Source organism: Lissotriton helveticus, chromosome 3_1, assembly GCF_964261635.1.
Source record: "Lissotriton helveticus chromosome 3_1, aLisHel1.1, whole genome shotgun sequence".
Classification (NCBI taxonomy): Eukaryota; Metazoa; Chordata; class Amphibia; order Caudata; family Salamandridae; genus Lissotriton; species Lissotriton helveticus.
In genome coordinates, this window is record NC_136061.1 from 423,633,197 (window position 1) to 423,659,376 (window position 26,180).

The following is a 26,180-nucleotide window of genomic DNA, read 5'->3' on the forward strand; positions in this document are numbered from 1 at the left end:
GTTTAGCTGCCTTTGTGAGATTGGCCACAGGGCCTGGCAGCAGATCAGGCCCTGTGGCCGACTCCCTGCTTCGCACAGCCAAATCTAATGCGCAATTTGGGGTTGGTTGCATTCGAGGGGTTGACTGCATGCAGGGGGTTGGCCCTGCAGCCAACTTACCGCCACACACGGCCAAAGCGGCAGTTGGATTAATGTATCGTAATTAGTAATTTTGACTTCTTTCTGAAGGAGCCTCCACATTGTAACTTTATTACTCAAGGTAGGAGGAAGAAGTTCTGGTCTATGTGCTTGAATTTAAGAGAAAGGGTTTGGGAGCACGTTTTAAGTCTGATTTTATTATTTTATCCACTGCAGATAATCTGAAAATATTAACATTTTATTTTATCATTTGGCAGTGTTTAGTTTTTTAATGATTGGTGAAATGGTTGGCTTAAAAGAATCGTGTCCAATATGTACTGTCACATTTATCCACAGGAATATTGTAAGTAAAACTCTTTGATACATCAGCCCCCTTTTATAAAAGTCAGTATTAATAGCAGGTCAACTGCAGAACACCCAGGCTTTAAACATTCAATGCAAAGTGTAGTTAAAGGAATCTCTGAAAAGAGTGATGTCACCATGCACATGGGATAGAGGTGAAAACATGACACAAGATATTCTACATACCAACAAAATTCATAGCTTCAAGATAGCCCTTTGTTATTCATAATACCTTTAGCTCACCCTGGCTTTTTACTCAACTGCACATTACTGCTAGGGCTTTTAAACCCATAGTTAAAATGTTAGCAGCATAATTTCAAATCCCAGAATACAATGTGATGTCTTTTAAAAGGTCAAGACTAACCTAAATTGAGACGTTTACCATGAGGATGCTTGACAGCTATGAATGTCAACACAATAGCAGCACAACCTTAATGTAGTCAGGCAAATAGTGCAAAAAAGCAGTGGCAAACATGCTTAAAGCACAGGGCTGCAAATTAATCTAGTGTAGTCCAAAATTGTAAAAGTTTCACAAGGTACTATGATGTTGGAAGGGTATTGGTTGACCTCCGATGGGGCCATAGACGTTTGCTAAGTAAATAGAATTCCCTGTGATGCCTACTCTGTTTAGTAGCATTCAGCCAGCCAATGTAAAACCGCCAACTCCTTGATCAAGAATTTTAGTAAAGCTCTAGCACACTTTTAATTTAAACAGGGTTGAGCTTATGGCAATGTCTAGTTTTCCACACTTTGTTTTTTAAAACATAGCATTAGGACCGAGTTCTTCAAACTGGGGGGCGTGACACCGTCTCAGGGGGGGCGCAAACTCCACCCATAAATCTTACCTTTGTCTCACCAGCAGGCTGAGGCACACCTAGAGTCAAATTTCGGGAGGGGCGTTTGTTTTTTATTCTTTAGGCAAACGGCAGAGTGGGGCTTCAGGGGCTCTAAGAAGGGGTGAAAACCATCAAAGCCTCATTAACATGTAAACGGTCTTTTAATGACCTGTGAAGTACTCTGGTGCAGCTGTGCGGGGAATCTGTCTCAGCCCGGGCTGACACACAGGGGGTGTCAGCCCGGACTCTCGGACTCTGAATTTTCATAAGCGAAGGCAATGGACTATTGTCCTACTTTCAGTGCTAGGGGACATTCGTGGGGTACCAGCAATAACACAGCCATCATTGGTGCAGCAGGTGCAGTGATACCCAATTATGGCTGTCTTTTACTACCCAACGAGGCGGCAGGAAGCCCTGGTTTCTTGTTTGCATTGGTGTCTATGGAACCATAGCAGCACCAGTGAGTTTTGGCTGCAGCAGCGTCTGAGAGCTTCAAGTTTAGTAACAGTGTGGTTTTGGCATGCAGTCATTGTCTCGGACTATGGGGTTTAATGACAGAGGTGGTATCGGCCTGGGGGCCTGGAAATGGAATGCTGAGCTGGAGCCCTATCAGGTAGACCACTCCTCGCCCTCAGCATCACATGTGCTGTAGGGTTATGTTTTACAGACCTCAGCAGCCAAGACACTTTGGGGCAGATTTATGATGGGAATGCGCCACGTTTGCGTCACGCAACTGGGGCATAAACGTGGCGCATCCCTACGACCCATTTACAACGTGACGCATCTAGGCAGATGCGTCACGTTGTAAAGCCCTGCGCCACTTGTGGGCGTTCTGGCGCAGGGTGGGCGTTCCGGGGCAGGTGTGCTTCGCAAAAGTGGCTGAGTGAAATCTATAAGATTTCACTCAGTCACTTTCAGGCCAATGCTGCGTCAAAACCCTGCTCCTGCTTGAAGCAGGCGTAGGTCTTGACGTAGCATTGTATAGATGGGGCACCCCCGAGCCTTGCTGGAGCTGCGTCGCGCTTGTGACGCAACTCCAGCAATGCGCCACCTTTACAGCACAGATGCGTCACGCATCTGTGCCGTTTTTGCCCCATGGTGCGCCGCATTGTAAATGCGGCGCACCATGGGTGGCGGAGCAGCGGCACAAAATAACTGGGTTATCACTGGGGATGCACCAGTTATCATAAATCTGCCCCCCTGTTTGTAGAAGTAGGACATCCTGGGAGAATGCAAACTGCAAAAACAACCTGTATACACAGCAGCGTATATAAACCGCAGGACCATCTGCTTGGTCAACACAATAACACAGGTTTGGGTAAAAGGCTACTTACTGGCTTGAATATGTTGGTGCACACCAGCTGATTTAATGGGCCTTTCCTATCCTTGACTCCAGATTTACAATCACTTGGTACAACAAATGGGCCAGCACTTCCAGACTTCTCATCCTATCAGAAGACGAGCAGTCAGCGAGCATATTAAAAAGGTGCATCGGCTTCTCACTGGAAAAGCCTCAGTAAGCCCTATACTTGCAAAGAGCAATAAGGATTTTACTCCACTCACGAAATTCTTTATATGTCTTGCTTGACAGCGTAGCTATCTATGAGACCTATTGTTAATAATTCTTTACAATATACATAATGTGGGCTGTGGCTCCGTCCAGAAGACTATTACTCTCTCACCTGATGAAACTGGCAGTTTGTTGCATCATTCACCTTGTATGGAGTGCTTGCATTGTAATACATGAGTGGCCATTTTACTTCTCAATAGTACACATTGAATTATTCAACTCATAAATGCATTGTATATAGAAAACGCATTTTTGTATTTTTCATTGTAGCAGGTTTTTTTTTAACGTTGTACTCGGGAGTCAACTGCACTCCAGACTTTTGCCTTTGCTTGTTTTGAACCCGGGCTGACACACAGGGGGGTTGGGGGAGGGGCTCTTGCAATTTCAACCGAGCAAACCAGGTTAATTCCTACAGCTGAAATGTTATGTATGGATAACGACACAGCGTGAATCACAGCAAACTTATATCTCAGACATGCTCAACCTTCACATAACCTCAGCAGTGAAAGGACACCCTTTAACCCTCGAAGCCTTGGGCATCTGGAAACCCTTCTCTCAGCCACCCTCGGAAACTCTGGATTCTTGGAAGTTCTTAGCTCCCTGCCCACCTTATGCTCCCAACTCTAGGAGATACACACAGTGCGCAAACTACTACCCTCGACACTTAGACGTATAAAACAGCACACAAGAGCAAATACACCAAAGAAATACAACTGTCGATACACATTGCCCCGTAACAGGAGCAGAACAGTAACGAGCAAACAAAAGGGGGTAATGCCAACAGGATCAGTCACTCAGGCAGGACAGTGCACATGGCAGTACACCCTGAACACTGCACTATCCGCGGCCCAGAATTATTTTCCATGTCAGAGGGAAGCCCGCACATATAGGTAAGCGTTCTTCCCCGCGCGCCACGTGACACACCCGCACCTCAATTCTCACCCGGATTTGAATGAGTCAGATATGTAACAGGCAGTAACATACACATCACATGTTACCGCACACATGACCCCACTGCTCTGTTTCCCCTATTACTGTTGCACAAGGCAGGCATGTACCAGAGGACTACAGCACGCTGACGCGGCACTGAGCCTTCTAAGCACCTTAAATTACAGATGTGTACATCTCAAGTTCTACAGTGCTACCTTTGTTGAAAAGGATAATAGGCTGAGTTGGCCCTGCCGTGATTCTGAGCTGTGCTTAACACGTTATGCCGGGATTTCAACAACAGGAGTATATTTCACAGCAGCATCTATACGTATGGAGAGAGGAGAGAGGCGAGGGGGCCTCTCAAGGGATAGTGGGGAGATACCAAAGTGAAAGCACTCACATTGCACCTGTCTTTGTCTCACATCTGGTGCCTGAGCCCCACAGGATGCGGACTCGGTGAGGCGCAAACACAACTCAACACATGGAAAAGGTGTCTCTGTTAAATGGCAGGCTTAAGGGCCTTCAGCAACGGAAATCTACAATTAAACCACATTTTGTGCTCAGTTAAATCTGTGGATTTTGCACAAACCACTGCATGCATTAGTGTTTCCAGCAAGTTCAGTCTAAGGAGCAACGGCACGGGCTTCGCTCACACACAGATGTGAATCATGAGTGGCACCGCTGGCAGCAGGACAAGCGTCCTTCATTCACACAGTACACTGGTGTGACAGTCTCCAGCAGTGGAAGCTTGCTGCACAGACCCACACCAGATACAGCAGCACTGCTTTCCTTATACTGGAAACTGTGACAGACTTTCGCACAGGGACAGGAGCAGTGTAAACATGATCACAAGTACAGAGCAAGAACAGAAAGGGAGCTGTGCACTATAGCCTCACTAACCGAGAAAAGGCAAAGTACATGCATCAGCACTGCAAGCTTCCCCCACACAAACAGAGAAGGGATTCCTTAGTGTTGCGACAACAGTACATTTGTTCCTCTTGCATGCAGCACAGATTTGATACAGCCTGCAGCAGGACAAACTTCCTTCACACTCAGAGAACTGTACAAACTCTCCTCAAATACATATACATCGTGGAACACAGGGGCAGCAGTGCAAGCTTCCCCCATATGAACGGAGCTGGGATTCCAGGGGTGTGGCAACAGCAGTACTAGTATCCTTCATGTATGCAGCGCAGATATGAAACAGACTGCAGCAGGTCAAGCTTCCTTCACACTCAGTGAACATTACAAGCTCTCCCCAAATATATGTACATCATGGAGCATTGGTTAGCAGTGCAAGCTTCCCCCACACGAACGGGAAAGGTGATATAGCGAGATGAGGTGCATTGTTGGTGAGTGGTAGTGAGGGAATTCATGGAGAAGGAGGAAACTCATTGTTTTGGACATTATTTGCGAGATATGGCCCGGGATATGCAGGTGGCGGTCGATTATGTAGTGTACCAGATTCCAGAAATTTCTGTCAGGTGGTGGGGGGGGGCCCGACATTTTAAAAAAAAACAGCTGGGGGGGCTCCACCTTCAAAAGTTTGAAGACCTCTGCATTAGGATTACCTCAAAGGATCAAGATATGTTGTCATGTTGAAAAAAAAGAAGGATGGAGATAATAGTTTCTACATGGTCTGGGGCCCACCCTCAACCATAATTAAAGTGGAGCTCGGAGCATGTTATTCAAAAGTTTTTCTTATTGTTTCGATTAAATATTTTACCAATAAATATTATTACAGGAGTACTGTAGGGCGTTGTGCCAGAACTTAGATTGTGTAATCTCTGTGGGGTATCCGGATAACCTTTAAAGCATGGCCTTTGTTTGTGCCCTGCATTCTATCGAAGTCTGTTGAAACCTCTGTTTTTGAAATATAGAGTGCGCTCATCAAAAGATGCTATGCAACTTTTATTTAATTTAGCAAATGAAATGTGTTTTTTTTACATTTCTTTGTTTTTTAGATATCTATTAATTGTAATTTGTATTTCATTTAAAGTGTATGTCATTGTATTTTGTATTTTATGTAAAGTGCATCTCATTGTAGATCTGTGTCTTATAAATGAATAGCATTGGGTTAAGGTTGACCACCCCTACAGTCATACAATTCATTAAGGACTAGGTGAGTGACCCCCCAACCGTGCCGTTGTATTTGCTTACTAAAACATTTAACTATAGCACACTTACTTATGTAATCCATTAGTAGTCCTATAAACCAGTCAGAATCCTGACGTAATGAGATGTGAAGGAGGGTATTGCGGTGTGAGTGAATTACAGACCTTATATGCTTAAAGTTTAATACACGTTTGGTGGACACAGTGCCAATGGGAAGACATTACGTACTCTGCATTACTTATTTTCCTAATTAAATATGTGCTTTACAACAACCACTGCCAAAACATGTTTTGTAAAAATTGGAAAACAGTTTTTGTATATTTAGAGGGTTATGCAACTGAATATACCCTGATAAGCACTAATTAGAAACGTTTTGGAAAACAGCACTGAAATCCACAAAAAATAAACACTGAAAACAGGACAGCCAAAGCATGTTGACCTAGTGCACCATCATCAATACTGAAGTGTTGTAGTAATGCTAAAGCAGCAGTATTACTCAGTTTTGTCAAACAAACATCAGGGTGTCCTGCTGCAAGATTTGTTTGTGGGCTTCTGCAGAGAATGTATTGAGTTTAAATTAAAGATATTGACACTGCTATCCATGTGTGCACTTTTTTAAACAAATCTGCTTTTCTGGTTATATTCCTGTATCTCATACAATGTTCTAACCGTAAAGTGATGTAGTCTAAATCTTTTATTTGCCCTTTAAGGATAATGCTTAGTTTGTCCAGGTAGAGCTTAGAAGTACATGAATTGAGAGAACCTATTGCACAATGCCTTAAACTGCATTGGCAGCTTCACTTAACATTCGTGCTCTGGTGTGTTATATGATCATAAACAACAAGATGGGTCAGATGTGCACAATCCTATGTCAAGTAGCAAGGTTATGACATAATAATCACACAATTCTTATATCAAATAGTATAATAGTAACATAACATATGATCATCATCTAATACTTCTTTTGTCTCGTTATCATGTGGACAATGACTCCTTACTACAGACTTGCTGTGACCGCGTCGGTCTCGGTGTGCGTTTACTAAGTGCCTCTCTTTGGCACCGACCTCTACTTTGGGCTTAGACAGTTTTCTAAACACCGACTTGTGTCTTAGATATTTCCTTATCAGACATTCTAATTGTTCTTTACCAAATTTCGCTATGGCCTATTTGCATTTTCCCGTAGGCTCTTCTTTATAGCAAGTGTTTTACATATCGGTCTTCTGATAGGATTTACACTTGCATCTTCTCGATAGTGTCTGTACTCCATTAGCGGACTATACATCCTGGTCAGAGGTGGACACCAGCTGACATCTTTTTCACCGTATTTCGCCTAACCGCAGGCATCGTTCATACCACGGTTGTTTGTGTCCACCGACACCTATTGAGTTTTACTGAATTAAGATGTGATCGACTTCACCCTTATCATTCCTCTTGCTATACCACACCTACCAGTCCACTTAGCCTTGAAAAAGTCATGGTACAGACTTGTACAGACGAAACACGTGTTGGCTGTTTCCTTTGATGAAAATAATTTTCTTTTTTGATTCCTCTGTCTCAAAAAAGAAGTATTAGATGATGTTCATATGTTATGTTACTATTATACTTTTTGATATAAGAATTTTGTAAGTATTATGTCATAACCTTGCTACTTGACATAGGATTGTGCACATCTGACCCATCTTGTTGTTTATGTGTTTTGCAAAATCCTTTGCATTTGCCTTTAGTCACCCCGGGTAGTGAGTGACAGTGGTCTTTGTAGCACTCCGTTGGGATCACCTATATCCCATTCTACTGTTGTCCGGTGAATACTATTGATCTACTATATATGTGAAGGTGCGGTTATTCCCATTTGGGAACACCACTACCAAATTTCATTACAAGACCAGAGGCTACCATTATGCAAATACTTTTATTTGCTGCCCAAACATGCAGCCCTTTAAAGAATGTAACTACATCATAATAAATAGAACATTGGTAACATGAGAACTAGACTGTGCAGGCTCCCATCATCCTCTTTTGTTCGCTGCTCTGACACACCTATGATTTAACTTCTCTTAATTATGTATGATTTATTGAGTTATGATACCTATTCACGCTTTTTTAATACTTATATCTTTCATACCTAAGATATTGGACTTGTTTACCTTTATCCTATTACTGTAGAGACTTACTGTTTATCATCTTGCTACAGATAATTAATGTTCATCCTACTATCTTAGATAACTACATAACTAGATAACTTCTGTCAATTCCAGGTTTTAGTTTAGCTCTCCCTTGTCCAATTTTCGGCGGGGAACATTTCCTCCTTCCCAAAGATCGTCTAACGATCTTTTCATTCAATCAGGTAAGTGTCGGTCTGCCCCTTTTCTGTACTACTCGTGCGAGCTTTTAATTTCACCCTTTTTTCAATTTAAAGGAAATATCTTCACCGGATGAGCTTGCCACATTTGAGCTCCGTATCCTAGCAACTTGCTAGAATATATCACACACTCCAAGCGCAGGCTAGCGTGATGTTGCGTCCTTGCGCTCACGCTCGAATATCAGTTTGCTTCATTACGGTACTGTTTATACGAGCGCATATCGAAAAATGACGGAGACCGAGTCTTTTCTGATTTTTTTCCATCGTTTGAGACATTTATTGATGCAAGATCGCCACCCGGTGGCTTCTTCTTATACTGCAGTGTCTCTATACTTCAGGATTATTCATTGACGATTATAAAAATCTGCATCTGTGAGTAAACCCTGCCAGAACAAACTATTAAGAAGCTACATTTTGATACTATTTACTTACCTGATTAAGCCATATTAAGGCTTGTTACTGTTTAACCCTTTTGGGAATATTTTTAACTATGAATCCTGACGATAATACCCCACCTCAGGCTACCAAGGAACCTTTGGGGGGATAATTTAAAAAAACTAATAGACCAGGAGATACAATCCTCCGTCAGGGAAGCAGTTAATGCTGCTCTACTTAAAAGAAAGAGGATCCCCCCCCCGAAGAGATCTATTTTTCTCTTTCTGATGGAGACTCCCCCCTCTGGCAAAGGTACTCAGATAAGGGGTAAAGAACTTCAAAAGAAGAAGCACCTGAATGAGGCATTCACCCATGCCGCTAAAATTGGTAGCCCTCGCGCTACAAAAGATGTTGGTGCTCGTAGCAGCACAATAGAGAGATCCCAGTTACCTGGGACTGGGAGAAGAGGTGCCCATAGCGGCATTATAGAGAATAGTATTTTATACAATACAAATGATTTTAATGAGGACTCCTCACCCTTTTTTAATGATTTTGAACAAGATGAATTTATATTTGACCCCCAAGATACCCCTGAGGATCTTGACAAAGACCTAGAACACCCTTCAACATCCTCCTTTACTATTAAAGATCCCCTTGGGGAGGAGATGTTCAATCCCACTACTATTCGTCATCCTCGCAGCACAGAATGGTGGCCTATGGACCACGTTGGTAGATATTTATCTAAATAGGTCAGGAAACCCATGGACAGAGATACACGCAATTTAATGCGTAATGGGTGCCCTCGTCCCTCTTCTGAGGATAAGATTTGTAATACCCCCAACCTTGACCCCAAATTGATCACTTTTCTTTTTAAATCGGGGAGGGACCCAAGAAAAGGGCTTGAAAGTTGCTTAAAACAGTGTCAAGCTAAGCTTCTTTTCGTTCTGGGTCCTCTTTCAATAATTCTTGATATGGCGGAAGAAGCCAGGACCAACAATTTTCCGATTAATTCCGAGCTCCTAAGAGGTTGGTCCCAAGGTGCAATCTGCTTTATTGGAAACGCTAATGCGAATCTGATTACCGAACGGCGGAAGGCAGTCCTCCTCAGAATGAATCCTAAACTTGCGGACATCTCCGCTAAGTAAGATGTGTGATTCCAAGGGTATGTTATTTGGCGATAACTTCGTAAAATCCTTAGGAAAATATGTGGCCACCTTCAATGCCTTTTCTAAGACACAATCTAACATGCGTAGAGTCTTCGGGGGATGACCACTTTTTGGAAGGGCTGACAGGAGGGGGCAACCTGTCAGCCGCGGTTACTTCAAGTCCTAATTTTACCCACAAGATTCAAGAGATAATTGTTCTTACAGAGGATCCCGCTCAAACTTCTATCCCCAGAGAGGAAGGGGTTCAAGAGGTCGTGGCGGAAGATCAAGATTCGCCAATCAATCTTTCCAAGGTAAGTCTGAATCCCTCTTTCCCTTCCAAGGTGGCAGGAAGACTCACATTTTTTGCACACAATTGGCTTCAAATCACACAAGACCCTTGGGTCTTGGAAACTGTAACTGGTTTCAAGATAGATTTTTGGAAAGAACCCTTTCAGAAATAGATTCCAAACGAAATTTCTCTAGACAAGGAGAACTCAAAATTAATGGATCTAGAAATCTCACAAATGTTAGACAAAGGAGCCATTATAAAGGTTCCTTTATCAGAACTCCCAAGGAGCTTTTTAAGCACTATTTTCCTTGTCAAAAAGAAGGACAAGGGTTGGCGCCCCGTCATAAATCTCAAATATCTAAAAAATTTCTAGCATACAGACACTTCAAGATGGAGGGTATCCATCTTTTGAGGGACATTTTGCAGGCAAAGGACTGGCTGGTAAAATTAGACCTAAAAGACGGCTATTTTACCATACCCATGGAAGAGGAGTGCCGCAAGTATCTTCGTTTTACTTGGAAAGGGACTCTTTATCAGTTCCAGTGCCTCCCATTCGGGCTGTCATCAGCCCCTTGGTGCTTCACCAAGGTCCTTCGCCCGGTGGTCAGCTATCTCAGAGAGAGGGGAATTCGCTTAATAATTTATCTAGACGATATCCTCATCATGTGCCAAGACAAAGTAGAAATTATGGAGCATTTAAAAATGACAATGGATCTGCTTCAAGATCTGGGCTTCATTGTAAACATGGAGGAATCTATTCTGACCCACTCGCAAGAACTAGAATTCCTTGGTTTCAAGGTAAACACAATTCTTTCAAATCTAATCCTTCCCCACAAGATTACAAAAATAAAAAAACATGTTTCACTTATCCTTTCAAAGGAATCTATCCGACTAAAAGATCTAGCCAGAGTCTTGGGACTTCTTTCGTCCTCTATTCAAGCCATTTCACCAGGTCCTCTTCACTACAGAGGTCTGCAAAGATTGAAAGCACTGGGCCCGAGAAAGGGGCTCTGGTACGAAGACTCTCTACCTCTCTCACAAGATGCTCGAGAATGTCTTCATTAGTGGTTGAAAAACCTCCAAGCCTGGAACGGAAAAGCTATCTTCGGGAATCTTCCAGATTTCACCTTAGAATCAGATGCGAGCAATCGGGGATGGGGTGCCCGCCTAAAAGATTAGAGACCGTAGGGAGGTGGTCTTTGGAAGAACAATCCCTCTATATAAATTCCCTAGAGATGTTAGCAGCTCTAAATGCAATCATGAGCTTCAAGGAACTTTTGAAGAACTCAAATACCCTAATCCGCTTGGACAATTTCTCAGCTGTCTCCTACATAAATCACCTTGGGTGTGCGAGATCCAAAAATCTCTCAGATCTTGCCAAACGAATATGGTATTTTTGTTGGGACCAAAAGATTACCCTCAGAGCAGAATTCATCCCGTGTTCACAGAATGTGAGAGCAGACTGGAACTCACGTTTCCTACACGATTCAAGCGATTGGAAACTGAATCCAGAGATTTTTTCTCAGATCCAAGATCTTTGGGGCCCGATACAATTAGACCTATTTGCCAGCAGGTTAACCCACCAAGTGGAGAATTACTTCAGTTGGAGGACGGGCCCCTATGCCTCAGGAGTAGATGCCTTTCTCCAGTCTTGGGAAGGAATCAAGGTTTATGCCTTTCCCCCCTTTTTAATGATTCAGAGAGTATTGTGGAAGGTCAAACTCGAGTCTTATTCCATCATTCTGATAACTCCTTTTGGAAATCTCAGGTTTGGTTCTCTGGGGTGATGGGGGTGGCAGTGGACTTTCCTGTGCTGATTCCTTCCTTCTTAGGCCTACTCCAGAGTCCAGACGGAGAAGAACACCCTCTAGTCTTAGAAGGGAAGATGAACCTTCTTGCCTGGAGGATATCAGGAATTCAGGAAGATATTCAGGAAGATATTCAGGAAGATATTCAGGAAGATATTCAGAACTTTCAGGGGAAGCTAAAAGCTTACTGGAAGATTCATGGGCTCAAAGATACAAGGGCATTTGGAGAAAATGTTCTTGTTGGTGCCTGGAAAGGGATTTGGATCCCGTACAATGTCCTCTTCAACAGGTAGCTAACTATCTTGCTCATCTCTTTGATCTAGGTCTTTCCTTTAGAACCATCAATTGCTACAGATCAGCAATTTCTTCAGGTCACTCTCTTTTTAATAATCTTGCCATTGGGAGCAATTCCCTTATCAAAAGAGTTATGAAAGGTATTAGACTAAGAAGACCTCCCAAGGCACGTTACCAATCCCTTTGGGATGTTAACCTTATTTTTAATCTCTTCCTTTCTTGGCCTGACAACGAACCATTCTCCCTTAAAAGAATCTCAATTAAATTAGCTACTCTCCTGTGTCTGATCTCCTTTAGAAGGGTATCGGACATTAGAGCTCTAGAACTTTCTAATAGATTTTACTCATGTGAAGGCGTCCATTTTGACATCTGGAAAAGAATTAAAACAATGTCTGAGTCCATTTTTTATCCTATCTTTCATGAATGTGAAAAACTTTGTGTTGTTAAATGTATGAAATGCTTTGAGAATAAGATTTCAAGTTTTAGAGCTGTTGGTTGTGATCAACTTCTTTTATCTTTTGGGGGACCCTTTAGACATGTATCTTCAGCGACCCTAGCCAGATGGATACGTTTGATTATGCATGAGGCTGGAGTGGATCTTTCTAGATTTGGAACTCACTCTTATAGGGGTTCAATGGCTAGCAAAGTATTTTGGCCCGGAGGATCTCTGCCCGAAACACTTAAAGCAGCAGATTGGTCTAATGTAAGTACCTTTTCCAAGTTTTACTTGAGACCAATAGAGCATGTTAGCAGTGTAGCTCTACATGGCTTTGAACATGCATAATGGTAGCCTCCGGTCTTGTAATGAAATGACGATTCTCCAATTATTATGCAGAGAGAATATTGATTTCATTAAAGACAATCGGAGGCTAACATTATCCCACCCTCCTCTCCCTGAGAGGTTTGGGTTTGGTTATGTTCATGCTTTATTGTGTTACTATTATACTATTATTATAGTATTATTGCATTTCATTGCTATACTTTACTTTTAATAGTCTTTATGCATTTCACTATTGTTGGGATGTACTGTTCCTTTAATGACTAGCTATCTCCACGAGCGTGACTGTGCTCGTGGGGTTTCCTGTGCTATGTGGTGTGGAATTCCCGGGACGGCAGTTGCTGCCGGGAGAGCTGATGTCTGGACGGAATAAAGGAAGCTCATTTCAATAACCTAAAACGTCTCTTCCTTTCACTGGCGACGATGGTCCAGCGCTTCATCTCTCCCAAGAGGTTGCTTAATCTCGAAGACGAGGCAACCGGACGTCGAGTCTGAGACAAAACCCTTTCAGGAAACGAAAAGCGGCACGACGTTCACATCCATATCGATGTAACTTTGACTGTGAGTTTTTTCCAAAGACTTTCGTTTTATCCAAATGTCACTTTCAAAAGAATTCTTTAACCCTGGTGAAACATTGAAGCGCGAGCGCAATTCTCACCCTTGTAAACAGATTTGAACGCGAGCTTTGTTATCTCAAGCTCAAGCACGATCTCTGGCACGTCACTACTGTTCTTCTGACACGCATTAGCATTCACGCTCCTGCATTCCTGACTTTGGATACCTATTATGACGCGCATTTTCACTGAAATCCTCAGCATATTATGATGCTTGTCATTACTGAAGTTCTAAACACATTGTGACACGCATATCCTGACGAACAATTGCACATCTCCATGGTTCTCTCATACTGATACAGAACTTGAACAAAAAAAAAAAAAGAAAATACAAAGTTTAAGTGACATTTTCTAAGAATTGAATCTAAAAAAACAAAAAAACATTGATATAAGTATATATCCGCACTCTGCAAAATAATTTTGAAACCAGTTATTTTAGATTCAATAACATTTATTATTGAGGTTCTTGTGGCAGCAGCTCCCCACGCAAATGGAAAAGGTAGCCTCGCCACCTCCTTTTTTGCAGTCTTCTGGGCCTCCTCCTATGCCCTGGAAGCAATGGAAAGCTACGTTTGGCGCTTACATTGAAGCCATTGATGGTGATGTTTTCACATCCAAAAAAAAGAAGGCACTATTGGTATACAATTTGGGACCTGAAGGAAGGACCATTCTCGAAACCTTACCTCTTGAAGAAGTGAGAATATCAATTTCAAGCGATGATGGCGATGCACAAGTATTAGATGAATATGCTTCTCTTGTCAAAACTCTGGACAAAAGATGTAGTCCCTAACGAAATACTGTCTTGGAACGTCATAAGTTCTTGCAACGTGTGCAGATGCCAGGAGAGTCCATCGACGATTTCGTTGCTGCCTTAAGGATCCTGGCAGTCAATTGCAACTACAGGGAATTTAGGGATGAAATAATCAGAGATCAGCTCATTGAGCGCACTAATGACAGGAAGGTGCGTGAAAAACTTTTATCTTCTGGCGACCCTGATTTAGAAACTGCGTTGACTTTAGCCAAATCTGTTGAACATTCCCAATTTTGTTTGAAGGAAATGAGTACTCCTGCATCAACTGTTGTGGCCCCAGCAGAATCTTCTGAAATCAACGCTATCACCACTAAAGCGGCAATCAAAACTTCGGAGCGGAGAACATCGAATCCCAATCCTTTTCGCCCTCCAGTTTCTACCAACAAACCCAGGAATGATGCACAAGGATTGTCTTGTTATCGCTGTGGTAGTTGATCTCATTTAGGAAACTTTAAATTTTGCTTTGCAATTAATCAATCTTGTTTCAAATGTGGCAAGAAAGGTCATCTGGCGCGTTTATGCAAGGCCACTAGTATGCAAAAAGCATCTTCACACATGGTGAAAAGTATTGATGAACATCTATATGTTGATGATGAAGATGAGCGCTATGAATTATTAATGTTATCGTCTTCTCCCATGGATGCAGATGGTGTTGTTGAAATAGCATCTATGGATGGATCTCGAAGAAGAAAATCCCCAATTTGTTCCATTAATGTGAATGGTGTGTGTATCAAATTTCTAGCAGATTCTGGTTCTCCTTTTTCCATAGTAAATGTTAAAGATTTAGACATGCTAGGAAATATTCTTTTGTCCCAGTCCTTTATTAAAATGTTTGCGTATGGGGGCAAAAGAGTGGAAGTATTAGGAAAGTTTAGAGGTGAGCTCGAGTTTAAAGGTGATATTACATCTTCCATTATATATGTTGTCAAAGACGGTACCAATTTGCTAGGTTGGCACGAACAGGGTGAACTTAATATGATCCTTGATCCTAACCATGAAGGCATGATTTTGTCAAGACGTGAAGCCAAACAATATTATGCCTCCTTACCTGACTTTGAGCCTGTGCATTCCCTGAGTGTTTCTTGTAATGGTGAATGGGTACATGAGTTTCCAGAAGTTTTTTGCGACAAATTGGGTAAACTCAAGGGTTTTCAGCACCAAATTATTTTGAAAGAGGGAGTTAAAGCGGTAGCACACAAAGTTCGCAAAGTACCACTTAGCATGCGAAACGAATTGAAGAATGAACTGGAGAGATTGCGTCTCTTAGGTGTAATAGAACCCATAGAGGCGTCAGAATGGTTGTCTCCCATAGTTTTAGCGCGCAAGGCTGATAAGTCCCTTAGGATGTGTGTGGATTTGCGTGACTTGAATGCTTGCATTTGGGTTGATCGACAACCATTACCTAATATTAATGAGATGCTATCTACATTGGAGGGTGCCAGATATTTTACCACCCTGGACATTTTTTCGGCATATCACCAAGTTGTATTGAGCAAGGATTCAAGACACCTTACGTCTTTTGTGACTCCGGAAGGTGCCTTCCGTTATTTGAGAATGCCATTCGGACTGGCGTCGGCTTCCGCAGTTTTTCAACGCCTTATGGGAAATCTTTTCAAAAATACTGCGGGAGTCGTCTTCTTTCAGGATGACATTCTCATTTATGGGAAGTCTATGGATGAACATAATAACAGAGTAAGGACAGTTTTAGAAATTTTAAGGAAATTTGGTTTAACATTAAGAAAAGACAAGTGCAAATTTCTCAGGGATAGTGTGGATTATTTGGGTCATCACATCTCAGCCAAAGGAGTAGAACCCAAAATGAAATTGTTAGATGCCATTCAAAATGCACCAGAACCATCGAACAAGGATCAACTGCGTTCCTTTTTAGGACTGGTTGAATATTACGCCAAGTTTGTTCGAAATTTTTCTGACAGAACTGTGTCTTTAAGGAATTTGTTAAAAAAAACGTCAAGTACGATTGGTCACAAGAATGTGCAAATGATTTTACCTTACTGAAAAATGCAATTGTTCAAGCACGTCCCCTCAAGCTTTTCAATATCAATGACCAATGTATTGTAATTACTGATGCCAGCAATGTGGGTCTTGGGGCAGTTCTCTCACAGAAAAGGTTGGATGGTAAGATAGAAGTAATTGCTTTTGCCTCCAGAACCTTGCGAGGAGCCGAAAGCACATATTCCACTATTGAAAAAGAGGCGTTGGCACTATGGTGGGGTGTACAGCATTTCAGGAATTTCCTATGGGGAAATCACATTATACTCAAGACTGACCATAAGCCTCTTGTTGACCTCTTCACTACTAAAGGTGGTGGGAGGGCTTCTCCCCGCATTGCTAAGTGGCAATACAGGCTTAGTGAGTTTGATTATCACCTAGAATATGTCCCTGGGATTAGGAACAAGGTATTGTTTATCCAGGTTGCCTCTCCCTCACGATAATTTGGAGCAAAGTAATGAGGATTTGGAAATAGTGTGTGCAGTGAGTTCTGTGTCGGAGACTGGCATTACGCTATCGGAGACTGAGTGGAAGTTGGCTGTGACTGAAGATAAGAATTTGTGTTGTGTAATGGATTACTTGATCAATGGTTGGCCCGATGACAAGTGCTTGTCTTCGGATTTAGTACCTTTCAGGAGGGTTTGTGATGAATTATCTTTAATTGACGGTGTCTTACGTAGGTAGGGGTGGCTTATTGGTGGTTCCGGAAGCTCGTTGCAAGAAGGTTTTGGATTTGGCTCACATTGGTCACTTGGGTATTCGTGCTATGAAAAGAAGGGTACGTGAAGACTTTTGGTGGCCTGGAGTAGACAAGGCGATTGAACACTGTGTTCGTGATTGTGGTGCTTGTGTTCTTAGTGATAAGTCCCAAGTTACTAGTCCCTCTCCTGTGACTCCTGTACAAGTTGTGGAATTGCCTTGGCATAAATTGGCGTTTGATGTGGCCGGTCCATTTTACAATCTTGGAGTAACTCCAAAGTATGCACTAGTTTTGATTGACTATATGTCAAAATGGCCGGAAGTTAAATTTGTTGAATGCATAAATTCTGCTACTATTATTGATTTCTTCAAAGACATTTTTTTGCGGGAAGGTTTGCCAGAAGAGTTGGTGTCCGACAATGGCACTCAGTTGGTGTCGAGTGAAATGCAAAGTTTTTTAAAGTCTCTTGGCATCAAGCACATTCTCACCTCTTTGTATCACCCTTCAAGTAATGGATTAGTTGAGCGGTTGAACCGCGTGATCAAGGATCAGTTGCAATTAGCCAACATCAATGGTTTGAATTGGAGGAAGGTCATTTCCGACATGTTGTGGGCATTGAGAGTTACCCCTCATTCTAGCACAGGTGTCTCACCTTTTACTTTACTCAGAGGTAGAGTAGCAGGTTCGGAATTGAACAAGGATTGGATGTCTAGGAAAGATATTGATGTGGTCAAACTGGGCAGAGTGGCTGATGTTAGAGCTTGTACTCAAGCCAACTATGCTCAGAGTAGTTTTAGATCATCTCCTGTGCGCTCCGGGGACTGGGTGAGGATCAAGAAACCTGTACTTTTGCGTAAAGGTTTGGCTCGGTTTTCTCCTCCTGTTCAAGTTAAGGAAGTAAAAGATCATGTTGTAGTTCTGGAGAATGGTAAAATTTGGAACAAATCTCGTATTTCCATTGTTCCTAAGCATAAAGTGGAGTTTGTGAAGAGCACATTTGGTTTGAAGTCTCGCGTTTTACCCGCCTCTGATTCAGATTTACTGCCTGCTAGTACCATTCCTCGGGTTTTACTCGCTCCCAACTCCAATTCTGTTCCTAATAACACAATTTCCAAACGATGTTCCACCAGATGCAAAGTTGTTCCTGCTAGGTTTCAAGATTTTGTCACTTATTGAACTAATGCATTTATTTTAATTGTTTTAAGGAAGGGGTAGATTAGTTGTAATTATTTAATTTTGCTTATTGTTGTTAATTGAGGGAAGGGGGATGTGTTGGGATGTACTGTTCCTTTAATGACTAGCTATCTCCACGAGCGTGACTGTGCTCGTGGGGTTTCCTGTGCTATGTGGTGTGGAATTCCCGGGATGGCAGTTGCTGCCGGGAGAGCTGATGTCTGGACGGAATAAAGGAAGCTCATTTCAATAACCTAAAACGTCTCTTCCTTTCAACTATACACTGTCTTTTACTTCTCAGATAACAATATCAAAGACTAAATGGATTTACTGGAGTTTTCAAGTTATTCAGCTGTGTCTTCGCAGCCCACGAGGATGATGGGAGCCTGCACAGTCTACTTGTCATGTTACCAATGTTCTATTTATTATGATGTAGTTACATTCTTTAAAGGGCTGCATGTTTGGGCAGCAAATAAAAGTATTTGCATAATGTTAGCCTCCGATTGTCTTTAATGAAATCAAGATTCTCTATGCATAAAAATTGGAGAATCGTCATTTTCTTACCTTTGTTATATGATCATGTTGAGGGATGGGGTTTACCTTCGAGGCTAACATTTTATTTGACCTTTCTTGCAGTGTCTCATGCTGCTCCGCCTCCTCCTTCAATTCTACAGGTAACTCCACAGTTACCACTCATGGGATTTGTTGCCAGAGTTCAGGAAAACAGTAAGTATTCATCTTTTTTGTGTTGCATACAGTAAAGGACAGCTTGCGCTCTTTGTGTGACAATCATCCAAACAAACCGACAAACTGAGAGCCAAAAAGTGATGGCTAGAATAGTTTAAATAATCGTACCTATTGCTAATTGTCACAGTCCAGTCGTCTATTACTTTACTCACTGTGCCGCTACTGAGACAAACCATATGCACATTTTGTTAACGGATTGAGAGTCCTGTCTGACCAGCTATAACACGTCCTGTCTTCATGAGAAAACAACTACCAGAAACATGTTCAAACCTTTTCTATGAGGTGGAGCTTGAGTTCTATGAAAGAGTGAGCTGCAGCACCTAGGTCTGGCCATACCCAGCCACCGTAGGGTGCCCCGTGGAGAAAAGCAGAAATCAGAGGGCTGGAATCCTTTAATCTCATCCAGTGCCAAGTACAAGTTCCAGCCAGCTATATGCAATCAGTTCCTCTTTTGCACAGGAACATAAAAATATGCAGACATGTTTTGGTATTTTTTCATGTGTCGCTTGAGAAAGTGTTTGTGAGCTTGGTACAGACCCAATGATGACTTGAATACGATGAAAGCTGCAGATAGGTACGCTTGATGGTCACCCATCTTTGTCGAGAAGTGGAGTGCGGGCGAACATCGTAAAACAGTGTTTATAGTCCTGCTTTAATAGTAAAGCTTTTTGATGGAGGTCAATAATTCAGCAATTTAATCTCCAGTAAGTGATCGTCTAGTTCCTACCGCTTTGCAGATTCAAGTCCGACTCATCAGTGAAAGATCAAATTTCTTCTCCCAAGTCATTTCTGCATTAGATTTACTTTAATCTGTAAAACTAATTTTCACATATTTATGAGACGCTGAATGTTAGGCGAGATCGAACAGGTGGACAGTGAACGGGAAAAGGGAATAACAATCTCAAACTGGGTAAAGTCAGAAGGGCACCATGTCTATCCAAAAGCATTGCTGGTAACTTCTATTTCACGAGCTTGGGGCGTGCAGACCGACTTGCACAGTTATGACCACATTGTTCACGGTTGTACCGAGATCATTCAGTTTTTGGAGTTTGGATTCCTTCACCTCTTCCTCCTAACCCCAGCTCTCCCAGTATATCGCCTACCTCAACTATGTTTAGTTTTTTGACGTTTCGATTGGTGCAGACCACACTTGGGTGGTGTCACCGCGTTTTGTTTGACACATCTAAACGCTTGATCAGTTGTAAGCTTTGCATATAACAGTAACTTAATTTCAACCAGTTAAATACAGATAACAAATAAAATATAATTATAATAAGTGGAAAAACAGAAGAAAGTATTGCAGGAAACACATGGACACAAAACATCTTAACAGGAATTTATATTATATGGAGTTGCATAGGAATGGAGTGACATGGGAATGGAGTGGTTAGAGTGGCATAAAGTAGAGGGGCGTAGAGTACAGTTGGAGTAAAGTTGGTGTGGTAGCGCACAGCCATTACTGACAACACATTTTCAATTGAAATTGCCAATTATATGTACACTGGCGTACAGTTCTGCAGATTTAACTATGCAGTGCACACACAGTAACGTGTGGAAATCAGCATCACCTAGTGTATTGATTTGTATTGAAACATTTGTTTCCACCACACTTCTGATATATTGTGAAATATTTGTACAGTTACTTAACTGGCCTTTAAAGTTTGTTGTGTGCTAGAAAAAAATTACATCCTACAGCCATCCCACCCCCAGTACCCAGCATGTTTACTGCTTCCTGAACTAGCTTTATAGGGAGACAACTGAAAACACATGTACTATCTTGGAGTGCTTCACAAAAAAGAAAACTAAGAAATCAAGGAGCCAATCAAAGAGATGGTAAACAGGCTATGCTCCATGGGAGAGACTAAGACCTGCTGGATAGCCTAAATCAAATAAAGTCACCACATAGAAAGCAAATGTAAGTTAGAAAACACAAAGCCAATGGTAATCAATGGTCAGAACGCATTCCCAGGGAAGCTTTTAGTGTGTCCCCAATATCAGGGCTGGACTGGGAATTTGAAGCAGCGCGGTAAAATTTGTCAGACCAGCCCCCATATGGTGCATAGTGAACAAGGTAGCCTGACCACTACAAGGGAGTTGGGGGGGGTCTCTCGCCCCCCAAGTAAATCTGGGATATTTTTTTTAAATGGTACCTTCTACAGCACATTTATTTCATTATATATTCAATTGCAATCGTTTTTAAAGGATAGGAAATGATGACCTTGCGGTGCACCAGGATACGGCAACCTTAATTGGGGCTCTTCAATGATTCCATATCTATCACCCTCCAACATTGCCTCTCATCTCTCTTTAGCCCCTCTCTTGTATGTATTTAATTTGTTTTACAGCGCCTCATACCAGTGTATGGTGTCAGAGCATTTTACATCACACACACATGTAGAGACACGGTGTCATGTGTGTGAAATCATCGTATAGAAAATGTTACATAAGACAAAAGGGACTACAAGATGTAAGATTCACATGTCATTTATACAGCTAGTCATTTTTTAAGAGTGCATGATCTGAGGAAGCACAAACTCAGGATTCAGAGCGTAACACAGTGGTTAGAATTTATTTCTGCCAAAACAAACCCTTTTTAACAAAATTAAGATAATGAAAGACTGGGAAAAACATTACTTTTAAACCTAGATTACGATTGCAATTTATGAACTGCAGAGTAACAAAAGGGTCTCTCTGGTAAAAGCAGTAACCCACTGAGCTATGCACATAAAATACTGTTCTGTGATCTGCATAGTACACGCACTTTGTAGCAGGCATATTAACCCTCTGCGCTTATCTTAGATGAGTCAAAACTGTCACCAAACAAAACTCCGCCCTCTCTGCAACAAGTACATAAAGTCACCAGATATATCTTGGCGCTTTTTGTGTTGCCTGAGAACTAGTTATACAAGGAACTCTGCAGTGTCTTTGAAACTACTGCACTGCTACAAAACCTGCCCTCAGCAGGGCCGGACTGGCTGTTGCAGGCACCGGGCAATCCCCGGTGCGCCGCAAGGGTGGGGGTCGGTTTTGGGCCCCTGTTGGCTGGTTTTGATACAGGGCCGTTTATGCAGCACAGCTGCAAAATCGGCCCTGCAACAAAATAGGCCGAAAACCGGCCCCGGCAAAGAACTAGGTCGCACCCCCAACCTCCCTCCCCGGGGGGCGGCCGTGCACATTGCGTGGTCCGGTTTTGGTTCCTAGTCCGGCCCTGGCCCTCAGTAGCAATAGTCTCCCCCCTCCCAACCATCTAGCCTCCCGGGAAAACGCCTGATGCCCGGTACGGCCAGTCTCTTGCCCAATATGTTTGTGCAACCAGACCACACAGCTGTCTGTTACGCTTCGACCTAAAAATAGCCGAAATATATTTTTATTGATGATAGTGAGTATGCCGTGCACTTTCACAAGTACTGAAATTTAAGCCTAAAATTCGCAAAGGCATTTAGAGTGAAATCAGTTCTTCAGAGTGCCTCAGTATATTATTAATCTGCGTTATTTAAAGTCAGATTTCTTTGCTTGTGAAACCATTCCCGTTAGGGTTTTTTTCCTGCAGAAGGGTGCATGTGCTATTTTTGTTTGTAAAGTGCGCTGTTAATGGGTCATTGCAGTTATGGTTATTGGAGAAAGTAGCGCCCTCAGCTGTAGGAGTCAGTAATCCAATTAAGACGAGATTACTGACCTCCCACAAAAATAAAAGGTGCCTGCTTAGAGGGATGGATTTAACCCTTGCACTATTAATTCATACCATTCTTTAATGTCCAATTAATTGTGCAGTGGTTTTGCTGGTGTGTGCTATAACTGCAGAAACATTAGTATTACACTCCTGTAATTCTACTTCTGCTTCCTCATTGACAAGCAGGTTATCCAGGTATATTATGTACGTTATCCTGGTATAAGGTGGCTTTGCTAAGGACTTGTCGTATTTCAGACCTCTTTTACTGGTGCTTTGATGACCGGGGCCTCCCTTCACATTGCACTTAGAATGAAGATTCCCAAGAAAGCACCAGAGCGCCTCCAAAGCCCGGCTGACTGACGGTTCCAACACCCTGCACAATGTGTCAGAAATGCCCGACAAGGGAACAAGATGTAATATTCTTGGAGTAATTAGCACATTTGTCTGCGCAACTTGCTATCATCCTGCTTTCCAACCAGTGAGAGCAAAGCTTGTGTTCTCCATGGTGCCTTGGGATGACAGGCCTCCTCGGGGTCCAAAGGACTGAGGTTTGAGGCAGCTGTAATTTGTATGCACCCCTAGTGTCTAGGTTACTTCTCACTCCGATACTCATAAAGAATAGAATGTCTTCGTGCATATGCTCGATCTGTGCAAAACTGTTTGAATATATTTTTCATATTTTTGAAACAATTGATTTTTATATGCATCTAGTTAGCCAAATTAGTCATATAGTACATTTGATGTGAGAAAATGTTTTTGCCACGTTAAACTGAATACTTAAAAGTAAGTGCGGCTTCTAATAGGCTGCACATAAACCCTCATGCTCACACCGCACTTCGCGCAATACCTCACTGTCCACAACTTCTTGGTTAGCAAAAAAGGCCACTTTATTAAGACAGGTGCAAATCAACTTCTAATCAAACATCTTGCAATTCATTATTTAATAAACCCAAAAAAATCCTTCAACTTATCTCAGCATCCTTATGAAAGATGAAACCCCCACCAAGTTAACCCAAACAAACCAAGGAGCAACAGACTCTTGTTGATACCCCCCTCCTTTCCTTTAACTGCCCTTTGAGGATGGACCAACCCGCTTCAGGCAGCCCACCCCCCAAAAAAAGCACCTACCACATAAAATTGCACCTAGACCTGTCTTAGCGTGGCAACCGGGAACAAACAGCTTTGGCAGTACGCAAAGCCCAATAAAAGAACAAAGAAACAGGGCCTGAAAGAGAAAGAGGGAGGGTGGGTGGGGCAAAAACGACTTTCTCCCTTGCCTCCTCCAGCACAATTCCTTTCCCGCCCTTTCCTCACCTATTTATCCCTTTCCTTCTGCTCCAACTGTCTAATCACCTCCCCTTGCACATGTGGCCAGTTCCCTTGCGCGAACCATCCCAGGGGAGAGACCAGCTCACGCACGGCTCCCCCTGGGTCCCCCCTCGCGCAATAACTCACTATCCACAACTTCTTGGTTAGCAAAAAAGGCCACTTTATTAAGACAGGTGCAAATTAACTTCTAATCAAACATCTTGCAATTCATTATTTAATAAACCAAAAAATTCCTTCAACTTATCTTAGCATCCTTATGAAAGATGAAACCCCCACCAAGTTAACCCAAACAAACCCAGGAGCAACTGCCTCTTGTTGATACCCCCTCCTTTCCTTTAACTGCCCTTTGAGGATGGACCAACCCGCTCCAGGCTGCCCACCCCCCAGAAAAAGCGCCAACCAGGAAATCCGAATAGAGTTTTCCTGCCCCACCAAAGAAAGAAACCGTCAAACCCTACCAGTAAAGCACAACAGATGCTCGTCCAGAATCCTAGCAATCAAATCCCGCCATTCCAGGAAAGAAAAAACCCGCTGCATCTGAGAAAGGTGGACCCCATCCTCCCGAAAAAGATGCCCCTCAGTAAGCTTTAGATGAATGTGAGATACAATGGGAACCCCACTCCCTCACAAAAAAATGTCAGTGCTCCAGTAAGGTTCCTCCTTGCTCTGTCAATAGCTGCGGGATGGCGCGCTCGTCGCCAGTGTAGCCGTATTACGAAGTCCGTCCAAATTACCATGGTGCACTCCCAGGTGAGTTTGATGACCGCCAGGTCCAAGTACATCAGACGAAAGCAAGACAGGCCAGAGAAGGCTACAAGATCGTTCTCACCGCGATGAAGGACCAGAAAATCTGGAGGGCACCCTCTCCTACCCATGGTGCTGACAGCAAAGGAAACAAACCCCCCCTCCCTGTACCACTCCATAGCACCTCGTGGGTCACCCTCATGAGTCCAATTGATCTCCCCAAACCTGGTGTTCAGCATAAACTCAGCCCATGTAACGAAGGATAGTCCCCACAATCCAATTCGCCCGTTTACCTTCCACACTCTTATGCAATGGAGCTAGGCAGAAAAACAGGTGGTAACAAGAAAAGAAAAACAACTGATGACTGCCTAATGGACTCTACGCCACATGTTGATCTCCATCGCCCAATTCTGCGGACTTGTGACCAGCCCCACCCCAATCAGGCAGCCTCAGACTGCCCCAGTACGGAAAGAGTGTGTTCCAAAAATGCACTGGATCCTCCCCCAGAGTCAGCAACACCTTCCTGAAAACGGCCACAACTGAGCAATAGAAATGGGACACCCTCCAATATGACAAAAGGGGCCGTGAAACCTCCCATCCCCAAACCGGACAACAAAATCTACCGACGTAGACGTAGAAACCCTCAGTCAAAGCCGCAAACTGGTGCCCTCCCCAAAGACTTCGATACCAAAACCTCCCGGCCCTGATCCACAATACCCAGCAGCATCGAAGCCCCGAATGCCCATAAAATTAACCATAAAAACACAACCTAAACTACCAACGCTCGAAATCATCGGAGCAGCAAAAGGATAACTGATGCAACATCCTCGGAATCAAAGCAAACGTCAACTGGCTGCCACAACCACAGACAACCAGCCGGTTGCCGACCCAAGCCCTACAGAACCCTTTTTCCAACCTCCCCCCCCCGCAGGATCCGTCCCCCACCGCAACTGCCCATAGCAAGAAATGACTACCAACGTACCCGAGATAGTGGCATAAGAAAGACCTTAAACGAACAGGTGCAAAGCCAAACACAACATAACAGCTCCGCAGACAGCCCCCCATGAAAGGAAACCCGTTACCCAACTCAAGAATTCCTGCCATGCTTGCAGACAACTCCGTCTCGTAGAAACAGCCACCGAAATGCTCAACCGGCTAGACAATCTTCAATCCTCCCCATGAAACACGCACCCGATGATGTGGTAGAGGGGCCCCAGACAACGACCCACCAAGCCTTCTCTAAAATGTCCTGCCAGCACGAACCCCCCGACAGGCAGAGTTCAGGGAGCCCAACAATTTCCAAACCTGTCTGATCTGCAACTCCATCACTGATAACAAAAATGCAGAAATGCCCTAAACCTTGACTGCTGGTTGTCTTACTACCATAGCCAGCGCGACAA

The 26,180-nt window shown here is 43.0% G+C and overlaps 1 protein-coding gene across 11 annotated transcripts in view; it reads left to right on the forward strand.

Annotated features, from left to right (window-relative positions):
• ABI2 (abl interactor 2) overlaps positions 1-26,180 on the forward strand; it is an 841,968-nt gene that overhangs the window by 768,444 nt on the left and 47,344 nt on the right. For all 11 annotated transcript variants that reach the window (XM_078680278.1, XM_078680272.1, XM_078680274.1 and 8 more), the window contains one exon: positions 18,927-19,016. In XM_078680278.1, the coding sequence (XP_078536404.1) occupies positions 18,927-19,016 (90 nt within the window). The remainder of the gene's footprint in view (positions 1-18,926; positions 19,017-26,180) is intronic.